Below are 12467 nucleotides of genomic sequence, written 5' to 3' on the forward strand. Positions count from 1 at the left end.
CACTGATATGTCACCTTTTACATGAGTATTTATTTCCTTAAGTTGCCAACATTTCAGTAGGTCACGCTGCTTCTGCCCCTCTAGTCTCCTGTGCTCATTGTGGGAGGTGGTGCAACAGCAACCTAGCCAGTTGAAGTGAAACAACTACTTCATTTCATCAAAAATGTTTGGAAGAATAAATGGAACTAACAGACCCAGAATTGATAAAGTTGAGGCAGAGACCTGTTCCAATACTAATAAACTGAATTCAAAAGCCATTATATTTAACTATAATGGTGAAACTTTGTTACATTGCTGATTTTCTGACACTCAAACTGCAAAAAACATGGCACACAACAAATGCACGTCGTGTTTTGAGTTCAGCGGGAGGAACTGTGTGCACAGTGCAATTCAACATGCCCCACAAGACATATTAAAATGTTTTTTTCTTTCGCGGTGCAACAAGGGCCCATCATGTAACTTTTTTATTTTATTTTGAAGTAAAAACTGTTACCATAGTACAAAACAGGTGGGTTTTCTGTTTCATCTCACATCGCTGTACCTGTTGCTGCATCACACAGTCTCCCAGATTTTGGAGCAAAGTGGTTGTAACAAAGCCATGAGATAAAAGTACTTTAGGAAAAAAAAAAAAACATTACTGGCCGAAGAAATAACTTGAGTAAATGTTTACAGATTTACATAAGGAACATGAAAAGTGCTCGTTAATGGCCAACATCTGCATTTGAATTAATCAGCTACGGAATGTGACATAGACTTCGTCTGACCACGTCCTGGTAATACAACTTCCCAGCTGTAGTTTCCATGTTTCGTCGAGACGATCCTTCACTCAACCAATCCTAGAAGTCTAGGTCTAGAGCACATGGTCCTGTGGAATCAGTGCCAGTCTGTGCTTCCAATGGGATTTGGATTCTCAGCGAATTATTTTAGTGATGTGGACATCAGAGTTTCACTGAGATTGTTGTGAACATCTTGATACTATATGCAAGTATCTTACGTGCTATATATATGTAAGTCCACGGATCCAGCTGGTACTTCAAGATAAACATCTTAATTGGCCCCAATATGGTATTAGGGAAATGCATGGTTTCAAAAGAGAAAAATTTAATACATTTACAAACGGTACCCCCAGATTACCTGACCCTTCGGAGGCGGAGCCTGTATGTGCAGAATCACCGTTATCCGAGAAGCTGACAGAAGATGCAGAGCGTGAGTCCCCAGCTTCACTACGTGTGTCATAGTCGTTTCCTTCACCACTGCCACGTCGCTCATATTCCTCTTCATCTTCCTCTTCCTTCTCTCCTTCCTCCTCCTCATCTTCTTCCTCCATGCCCTCCTCCTCTTCCTCTTCCTCCTCCTCATCTTCCTCCTGTTCTTCATCTTCCTCCTCATCTACACGTGAGGCAGCAGGAGAAGAGCTTCCTGATGCCCGTTCTGAGATGTAGTCTGCTCCTGTGTCGTCCTCTGATTGATTACCCTCACCATTGGGAGAGAGGCTTTGCCGTCGCTCATCTCGCCGAAGCTTCTGTGGACAAACAGAAACCTGATTAGTTCTTCAAATGAACTTTCATCAATCAATCAATCAATCAACTTTTTTCTTATATAGCGCCAAATCACAACAAACAGTTGCCTCAAGGCGCTCCATATTGTAAGGCAAGGCCATACAATAATTATGAAAATCATGACTAATGTAATGCAGGTTTAAACTTTGGTTAATCTCAAAATTCCCTCTCTGAACTGTACAACTGTCCTGTGATCAGGAAAGCCACCACAATCAGAGGATCCCTCTCACCACCTCCACCACTATGGAAATATCCAAAATGGTTTCTGGTCCCACTGTTCACAATGCTTGATGTCCATCTTTTATTTATTTATTTATTTATTTTTTTTACATGTGTCTATGAGAAATAATTTTAAGTTCATCAAAATTTGCAAAAGTGTAACCATGGCGGCTTGGAAGGGAAGCAATGCCAGGTTAGCGATCTCAACATGACAGCTGTGGTATGGACACGGGACTTTGAAGAGCTTAACACAGCTAGCTATTAGCGATGTCTATCCTTACAGGCGAATTGGCTGTAGCTGGATAAATGAAACAATTGAAAAACACAAAAGTGATGATGGCAACTGGATACTTAATGAGTGTCATGTGGAACTTTGAAATATCGAAGGTAATGAAGCCCTGTGAACCCAAAAGCACCGTCAGAAAGCAGGACTATATTTGCCGTGACTGGTGTGTGCCACTTAAGGAGATGTGAAATCAGCAGGATGCAGCTATGTTGCAAAGTACACATTTATTATTTGTTACTTAGTGTCCAGTCTGGTTTACACTTATTGGATGCATTTTTAACACTGGCTGCACCAGTTAGAGCACATCAGGAAGAACATCAGACTATAAATCCCATCAAAATAAGACCCTACAGCAGCCTGGATGTGACAATATGCAGTAGGAAGAGTTGTAACTGTTAGCAGACCTGCATGGTTGGCATTAGTACTTCAAGCATCAGAAGATGATTGTCAAGTGATTGACCCTGTGGTCTTGTTACCAGAGGATCCTCTGTTCAAATCACTTTTAATAAAAGCTAGTCCTTTCAGTTTTATTTATTTACTTATTTTCAAAATAAGCTGATTTTGATGTTGTTCCTCAATTCCACTAGAACACTCAGCATAATACTGATAAAAATTGTTAAAAATAGTATTCTTCTTTTTCATCATCATCAGTAGTAGCAGTAGTACGAGCAAAATGTATCTTTACTCTCTAAAGGGGGTTGGGGGACTGTTCCCACCCCTTGCCCTGCTGCCTACACCCATGTCAGACAGTCACAGTCTCAGGGCAAGAAGAAAACCCACACGTGGATAAAGTTGCTTACTTATCTGTAAACCATCATGTTAAGAGGTTTCCATCATGTGCCATCCAAAAGAAACACCTGTGGTGCATATGTGAAGGAAAGGAGAATGAAATATAATTTTTTTTTTTTAAGTTTTCACTACAGGGGCGCAGCCTTATTTTTGCATCAGCACTGCCCTTTGAAACAGCCAACACACTACTGATGATGTCTGTGACTAAAATAGAAGTGTGTTTAATGTGAAGCAGTTTGATAACGCGCATTTGAAACATTTGTATTCTGTGCTGAATGCTGAGCTTCATATGCCTGCTCACTCCAACACCACACATGAGACGAGGTGAGGGGGAAGCATGCATGGATTTAGAAAATCTGGTTTCATTCATCCTAAATCAGTCAATCTGAAAAACGCTTCTGGAATGTCACTGAAATACGTCTATATTTGACAAGATTTCATTCTAAATGTGGCTGAAAATGAACTTGCCACGTCGGACAAGACATGGAGCACATATCTGAGAGGCCAGTTCACTAGTCAATGTTGAAGGGACAAGCACTACTGTCGAGCCCAGATAAATGCAATCCATTTACCACTTAATCAGTACCTGGTTAAGGCTTTCAAGGCTCCGGTGGGCATGGCGACGCCGAGTATCTTCCCCAACACGACTCCTTGGTGCCTCTCTTGCACCCCTTCGCCCCTTTCTTTCATCATAGTAATCATGACGGTAGCTGGTGGCGGTGGAAGAATGGCGGCCTCGCGGGCTGGATGTAACAGGTTTTTTGGACGAGGACGAGGAGGTACTTGGACCAGGTCCCCTCTTACTGGTGGAGGATGGCCTGGAAGATGCATGACCTGTGGATGGACGAAGCCTCTTTAAGTCCTGGCTCCCCGAGCGTTCACTCTTCCTTTTTGTACCTGTTGCAGGTAAAATAGTTGAGACAAAATAAACAAATAAATGAAAGAAGTATTATATTAGTCTATTAAGCCCCTTCCACACATTTATCTAAACAAATCAGGACTGCCGGGGTTCAGGAATGTTCACCGTGGGTACAACAGCCACATACAAAAATCACTCTAAACACCCAGCCAGACTGTGCAATCTTTTTCTATATGCTCTGTACAGCAAAGGACTGCACAGTTTCTCTCATGAAAACCTGGAGATGCTGTTCTCTTGGCATTGCAAACAATTTGTTTCAATTTGAGACAAGGGCATCATCCCTATAGACTGGAAGAAAAGACCTGTTGTCCCAATTTTTTTCTTTAAGATGGCAGCTCATACAGACACAGCAGCTCGAGGCTCCCTGCTATTTTGCACCTTTTTGTGTTTTATAGTTTATTTATGTTTTCTTCTCTTGATACAAACATGTTATAGCAACTCCATCTATAGGCGCCCAGACCTGATAAACAATGGATTTCAGGCAAAAATGGAAATTACTACTGCCTTTTCACAGGCACACAACATTCAAACAGACAGCAAGACCGCTGGGCACCACGTGGTTTGTTATTGGGCCTTGCAAGTGCCGGAGGTGACGCAGGGAGAGGAGGCAAAAGTGCTGATGCCGTGAGGGCCTGTTAGCCCAGCCAAGGAACCAACAGCACAGACCTCCGCTACCATCTACTTTCCTCACAAATGCCAGATCCCTTGCAAACAAGATGTATAAGCTGCAGGCACAGATCGCTTACAACCGCCACATCAGTGAGTGTTGTATGCTGATTGTTAGCGAATCCTGGATGCGCTCACATATCCTTGACGCCACAGAGGAGCTAGCAGGCTGCACCATTCACCACTACGACCAGACCAAAGCCTCTGATAAGAGCATAGGAGGGGGACTCTGTGTCTATGTGCTTGAGGACTTGTGCTCAAACAGCAAAGTAACAGACACCCACTGCTCACTGGACTTAGAGGCCATGTCGGTCCAGTACCAACCCTTTTACCTGCCACGGGAGCTAACGGAAGCAATTGTGACTGCTATGTACATACCCCCCAAATGCTAACACCATGGCACTCAGCCTGCTTCTGATCATGGTGTCTAAACAACAGAGGGCTCATCCAGATGTTGTGCATGTCATTGCTGGGGAATTTAATAAAGCATGCCTCAAGACTGTTCTCCCAAAACTCCACCAGAACATCAAGTGTGCAATGAGGAGAGAAAACACACTTGATCATGTTTATTCTAACAGAAAGCATACCTACAGAGCGACCCCCCCCCCCCCCCCGGACAATCAGACCACCTTTCTCTGCTCCTCTTTCTAGCTTACTCCCCCCTCAGGAGGCAAACAAAACTAGCCACCCAAACCTGGCCTGAAAATGTCCTCGCCCAGCCGCAGGACTGCTTTGCCTGCACAGAGTGGAGCATTTTTGAAGATCAGGACCTGGACACACACACCAAGTCTGTCCTCTTCTACATCAGGTGCTGTGTAGAAAATGTCACCAAGGACAGGTGCATCCAAGTCTTTCCAAACAGGAAGCCCTGGTATACCCTGATAGTCGATGAGAGCACAGACATAACAGTACACAAAATGCTAGTCATATATATTAAATACAGGGAGGAAAATAATGTCAACTGTGTTTGGTGACATCATCCAGCTGACAGCATGCACTGCTCAGGATATTGTGCAGGCAATAACTCAGTTTTACTCCAAACATGGACTGGACATGCAGAAAATGGTGATGCTGTCCTCCGATGCTGCCTCAGTGATGCTAGGAAAACACAACGGATTTGTGGCTTTGTTAATGCGACAAATACCACACCTAACTAAGCAACATTGTGTGGCCCATAGAGAGGACTTGGGTATTGAAGATGCCTGGAAAGATGTGCCTTTGATGCGAGATGTGGAAGCTCTTCTCAGAACAGTATATTCAACTTTCTCTCGATCCACTGTGAAGAGGGGCAAAATGGAGGACCTAGCAAAGATTCTTGATGAAGATACACTGTCATTCAGGCCTCTGAACGAAGTGTGATGGCTGTTGCAGCACCAAGCTGTAAATGCTGTTCTGAGGAACTACACTGTGCTTGAAGAATACTGCAAAAGAGAATTCACTGATAACCGAGATCCAGCGGCAATGTACTGCTACAAAAAGCTGAGTGATACACAACCTTTTGCAATGTAAAATAGTGCATCGGGTTCATTGGTCCAAGGATAGACTATCGAAAAGATTTCCTCACAAAGACCCTAATTGTGATCGTTGTAAAATAACATGTGGTACCTATTTTCATTTATTTTCGAGCTGTTCAAAATTAATGCCTTTCTGGACAGGTGTGTTTAAGATACTTTTAGGCTACCTTTGGACCCATGCCCAGTAGTGGCTCTTTCTGGCGTAACGCCAGACTCACACTTCTTGCTCGCAGGCAGATTTTGCTAAACTGGAAAAATGTAACACCTCCAACACACTCGCAGTCATGGATTAAAGACATTTTTACTTCATGAGAATTGAACAGGTCAGACATACCCTCAAGGGCAAAAACACAACTTTTTTGGATATTTGGCAACCCTTTCTGAAATATGCAGAAGAAAAGTTTGATTTGACTTTCTAAACTGTGTATGAGTCACTGTCTATTTGTATTTTTGTTTCGTTCTCTTTTTTCTGTACTGTTTTACCTTAGTTGTGGGGTGGATTTGATTTGTTTTGTACTGTTTACTTTGTATTGTGAAATCATAAAATGTTTATAAATAGAGTTTTCAAAGTTCAAGGTTACTACCACTGCTCTGGGAGATGTTTTGTGTGAGCTAGCACAACTCTGCCTCTCTTTACAAAGACGTAACCTGTGATGGAAGGGCAATGCTTTGCTAGAGCAAAGACTGAGAAGTTGCGTTCTCAATACTTGAAGGAGAAGGATGTACAGTGGAGTGACTGTGTCAAAGAGGCAATGGGGACCTCATCAGCTGATGGCAGAAATACTGCTGAGATTACTCGTTTTATTAGTAAACTCTGTGATCACATGGATGCTCGTTTTCCAGAGGATTAATTAAAGGAGTGGTCTGCATTTGACACTGAAGCATTGAGGTCAGACATCAGTTCTGACTATGAATCAGCAGACATTACTACTACTGGCAAAGAAGTATGAGGCCATTCTCCACCACTCACAGTCTATGGAGGCCATGAACAGTCACTATATTGAATTCAAGTACATAATGAAGCAAAAACTGAAGCAGGGTTCAATCAGCACATTCTCAGATATGGTGGCTGCAACACTTAGATGTGAGGAGTTAAAGGAGCTCTCACAGCTTGTGGATATTGGTGCTACATTTCAGGCTTCCAGTGCAGACTGTGAAAGAGGATTCGGTTTAATAAATCATATCAAAACAGCATCCAGAAATCGCCTTGAAGTGGCACATTTGGACCAGCTGATGCGCATAAAGTCAAAGCAAGAAGCAGACTGAGTCATCAACCTGGACAAAGTGTACAACCATTGGAGAAGTGAGAAGGACAGGCATGAAAAATAAGGTAAAATTTAAGTCAGATTTGTGCATATTCTAGTGACATCTATTAGAATGTTTTATTTACAGATAATCATTAAATGCTGTTACTACTAGATGATTTATCAGTAGTAGAATTACTAATAAAAACACTGTGTAGATATTTTACAGAGTTACAGAAATTTACACTGTATCACCAGCTACAGCACACTTCATTGTGAAAACTGTGAATGCTTTAATGTGAACAAAATGTCTGAAAGGTGTATATGTCTCATTTCTTCCAAAGTTGGACACTCACCTAGGCAAAAGCAGGACTCTCTCATGTAACATACTACACATCTCATGAACAAGATTTTTATATTTTTCATGTTGTGGGCCAAATCACTTATATTAAAATAAACTAATGGAAATTGCTGCTGTACTTTGATTCTTTTAATAAGCCATGTAACTTGCCATGATCCCAGGCTTTGAACAGGTGCGATACTGGTGTGTGGCCACAGCATGCACATCTGATGTTGCTCACAGTGGTCCTCAATGTATACAGGGAGCTTGTATGTATGCCCAGGCACATGAAAAATGAGAGGGAACATTGCTTGTCAGTAGCTGAGAGTGTACCATTGCGCTACCATCGCTTTGCATGGTAGAGTTTTAACTTGCAACAGTTTTAACTTGTAGCCACAAACTGTGTTAACTGAATGGTTTTCTCAAGTGTTCCTGAGCCCACGCAGTAAGATCCTTTACACGATGTCAGTTTTTAATGCAGTGCCGGCTGAGGGATCAAAGGTCACGGGCATTCAATGTTGGTTTTCAGCCTTGCCGCTTATGTGTAGAAAGTTCTCCGGATTCTCTGAATTTTCTTATTATGGACTGTAGACGATGGAATCCCTAAATCCCTTGCAAATGAACACTGAGAAACACTGTTCTTAAACTGCTAGACTATTTTTTCATGCAGTTGTTCACAAAGTGGTGATCCTCGCCCCATCTTTGCTTGTGAATGGCTGAGACTTTTGGGGATGCTCCTTTTATATCCAATCATGAGTGTCCTTAGTTCCCAAACACTTAAGTGTTGTTAGAAGGAAAGGTGATGCAACACAGTAGTAAACATACTACTGTCACAACTTTTTTGAAACGTTGTTGCAGGCATCCATTTCAAAACAAGCAAATATTTGCACAAAAACAATAAAGTTTATCACGTTGAACATTAAATATCTTGTCTTTGTGGTGTATTCAATTGAATATAGGTTGAAGAGGATTTGCAAATCATTGTATTCTGTTTTTATTTATATTTTACACAACGTCCCAGTTTCATTGGAATTGGGGATATGTGTGTGTGTGTGTATATATATATATATATATATATACACACACACACACACACACACACACACACACACACACACACACGAGGTCTGTTAGAAAAGTATCCAACCTTTTTATTTTTTGCAAAAACCTAATGGATTTGAATCACGTGTGCTTGCATGAGCCAACCTTGAACCTTTGTGCGCATGCGTGAATTTTTCATGGCCAAATCTTCTGTCACAGTAGAATGTGCCGAAAAAGTGCTGATGTCCACCTCTTCCGCAATTTCTCGGATAGTCCCACGACGGTCCCGCATCACCACAGGGTTCCCTTTAGGCGCTTTTCTACTACAAAGCTCCAGCACGACTCGGCTCTACTCGGTTTGGTTTCAGGTGCGTCCTTTTCTACAACCCCTGGCAAAAATTATGGAATCACCGGCCTCGGAGGATGTTCATTCAGTTGTTTAATTTTGTAGGAAAAAAAAGCAGATCACAGACATGACACAAAACTAAAGTCATTTCAAATGGCAACTTTCTGGCTTTAAGAAACACTATAAGAAATCAAGAAAAAAAAGATTGTGGCAGTCAGTAACGGTTACTTTTTTAGACCAAGCAGAGGAAAAAAATATGGAATCACTCAATTCTGAGGAAAAAATTATGGAATCACCCTGTAAATTTTCATCCCCAAAACTAACACCTGCATCATATCAGATCTGCTCGTTAGTCTGCATCTAAAAAGGAGTGATCACACCTTGGAGAGCTGTTGCACCAAGTGGACTGACATGAATCATGGCTCCAACACGAGAGATGTCAATTGAAACAAAGGAGAGGATTATCAAACTCTTAAAAGAGAGTAAATCATCACGCAATGTTGCAAAAGATGTTGGTTGTTCACAGTCAGCTGTGTCTAAACTCTGGACCAAATACAAACAACATGGGAAGGTTGTTAAAGGCAAACATACTGGTAGACCAAGGAAGACATCAAAGCGTCAAGACAGAAAACTTAAAGCAATATGTCTCAAAAATCGAAAAATGTACAACAAAACAAATGAGGAACGAATGGGAGGAAACTGGAGTCAACGTCTGTGACCGAACTGTAAGAAACCGCCTAAAGGAAATGGGATTTACATACAGAAAAGCTAAACGAAAGGCATCATTAACACCTAAACAGAAAAAAACAAGGTTACAATGGGCTAAGGAAAAGCAATTGTGGACTGTGGATGACTGGATGAAAGTCATATTCAGTGATGAATCTCAAATCTGCATTGGGCAAGGTGATGATGCTGGAACTTTTGTTTGGTGCCTTTCCAATGAGATTTATAAAGATGACTGCCTGAAGAGAACATGTAAATTTCCACAGTCATTGATGATATGGGGCTGCATGTCAGGTAAAGGCACTGGGGAGATAGCTGTCATCACATCATCAATAAATGCACAAGTTTATGTTGATATTTTGGACAATTGAAAGGATGTTTGGGGATGATGAAATCATTTTTCAAGATGATAATGCATCTTACCATAGAGCAAAAAACTGCAAAAACATTCCTTGCAAAAAGACACATAGGGTCAATGCCATGGCATAGGGTCAATGTCAATGAGCAGATCTGATTTGATGCAGGTGTTAATTTGGGGGATGAAAATTTACAGGGTGATTCCATAATTTTTCCTCAGAATTGAGTGATTCCATATTTTTTTCCTCTGCTTGGTCTAAAAAAGTAACCGTTACTGACTGCCACAATCTTTTTTTCTTGATTTCTTATAGTATTTCTTAAAGCCAGAAAGTTACCATTTGAAATGACTAGTTTTGTGTCATGTCTGTAATCTGCTTTTTTTCTACAAAATTAAACAACTGAATGAACATCCTCTGAGGCCGGTGATTCCATAATTTTTGCCAGGGGTTGTACTGCAAATAGTACCTCTTCAACATGTGCAGGGTCAGCAGAGCAAACTGCAGTGACGTCATTTTATACGCGACACAACATAAACAATGGCGGATTCCGTGTGTTTACTGCTCTGAGTTTTTAAGAGAAAGTTGTTGGCGGCGAGACAAAACATGCTTGAGATGTACATAAGACTTTGGGAATTCATACAACAATATGAAGACGAGAAGATACAAGCTGGGAGAGACGAAGAGACAAAGCATGACGGTAAGCTAATCGTTGGCTTCCTAAGTAGCTTTGTAAATAAGTAATAACTGCAGGCTGTAGCTATTAACTATTAAAATTGTGGCTGTCAAAATAAAGCATTAGTTTAGATTAATTACAATACCTATCAGGCCTTCAGTCACACTTTGCTCCGTTTTGTTTTGACATCAGTGACTTGGTCTGTAAATAAAGACGCGTTTCTGAGAGCAATAAACGTGTTAATGTCAAATGTCAATACTTTTTTTTTTACCAAAGTAACTTGCTTTGATAACTTATTGCTAAATCTCAAATGTGGGAGTTTGTGCGTTTACTGACGTTCACGCACAAAATGTTGATTCGGTTTTAATGACCGTTAACGTCGTCACTGAACTCGAACAGGCTTAAAACACATTAAAAACGTTTGTTTTTCATCCAGATTTTAATGTTCAATGGACAAATTTAAAATATGAAATCTAGTAAGATAATTATTAAGGAGTCATATTGTGCAGAAAGAATCAGCTTCCAAACTCCCACAATTCTGTTTTTATAGACATTCTTTATAATATAGCCTTTTATTGTCATTGTACATATACAATGAAATTTGTCGGCATTTAACCCATTCAAATTACACTTAGTTCTCCCAATTTAAGATCAATTTACAGCTTGTTTAATACCTCCTTGATATGTAACAAAAATAACCCTGATCCTTTTTTACCTGATTATTAAATGCCCCAAGCACACACAGATCTGAGGTTTTTTTTTTTTTATATACCTGCAATTAAATGATTTAGTTTAACTAATCACAAACCCTGTAATCAATTACATTATTTTTTTAATAACCTGACACCACTAATTAAAATATGTATGCTGTGTGTGTGTTTCAGATGGTTTTCTCAGAGTCACCGCTGCAAAGGTTCATGCCATGGAATGGGACACCTTTGTCATCATCATCATGTTATACATGTTATGTTTCACTATGAATTTTGAATAAATTTTTGTACTTTTTGCTAAAATGTCTCCACTTTTGTGTAACAGTTTGATTTGTAAAAGTTACCAAGGTTTACTGATTTAAAGGCTAACAGTTTGAAAAGCTGTTTAAGCATAATCCAGTAGTAAAATAAGTTTTACATTTAATGGGGTCATAAATGTAAATTCAAGTAAACAGACAGTAAAACTGGTTGTTCAAAATTCCTTGATGTAATGGTGCTATCACTGAAGTGACTAAACCTTTTTGTTTATGTTAAATACCATTTAGTAAAATCTCACTTTAGACATGCTTATTCCAGCATCTGTGTAAAGATTCAGCCAGGTGTAATGTGCAGTGTCTTCTGGAGCGGCAAAAACCCAAATTAAAAATTCTTAGAAAAGAACCTTCAATGCACCAAAACATCAATGACAAAATGTTTTTTACTGTTGACTCAGCCTGAAATGACAAATTCTGATACAGTCACATGAGTCAATTTGTTTACTGCAACAAAAAAAGAGCAAATACAAAAAAAAAAAAAAAGCAACACAAACTATACAAAAGTTTCATATGTCTGTAGTCTGGGGTGGGGGCGCAGGTCACATGCCCCGGTCACGCATCGCATGCACAAGGTTGCCCAGCACGCCAAGATATGCCTGATTAAATGCTCCCTCAAGGATCAGTCTGACGTGTCAATCACACTGGGCCCAGTTCAGCTTCAGCCTCAACATCACTCAAGATGGACAGATTCGCTTGCTGGAACAGGCTCCTTTTTCTCTAGCCTGGACAATAATGAAGGTAGAAATGGGAAAGCAAGTTAAAAAAAAA

The 12467-nt window shown here is 40.5% G+C and overlaps 1 protein-coding gene across 3 annotated transcripts in view; it reads right to left on the reverse strand.

The window, feature by feature from the left end:
- ythdc1 (YTH domain containing 1) overlaps nt 1–12467 on the reverse strand; it is a 50823-nt gene that overhangs the window by 29504 nt on the left and 8852 nt on the right. For 2 of the 3 annotated variants that reach the window (XM_034192747.1, XM_034192746.1), the window contains exons 3-4: nt 3440–3750; nt 1135–1522 (exon numbers count right to left, since the gene is read on the reverse strand). In XM_034192747.1, the coding sequence (XP_034048638.1) occupies nt 1135–1522; nt 3440–3750 (699 nt within the window). The remainder of the gene's footprint in view (nt 1–1134; nt 1523–3439; nt 3751–12467) is intronic. The other variant, XM_034192748.1, reaches the window with a different exon arrangement.

This window comes from Thalassophryne amazonica, chromosome 17 (assembly GCF_902500255.1).
Source record: "Thalassophryne amazonica chromosome 17, fThaAma1.1, whole genome shotgun sequence".
Classification (NCBI taxonomy): domain Eukaryota; kingdom Metazoa; phylum Chordata; class Actinopteri; order Batrachoidiformes; family Batrachoididae; genus Thalassophryne; species Thalassophryne amazonica.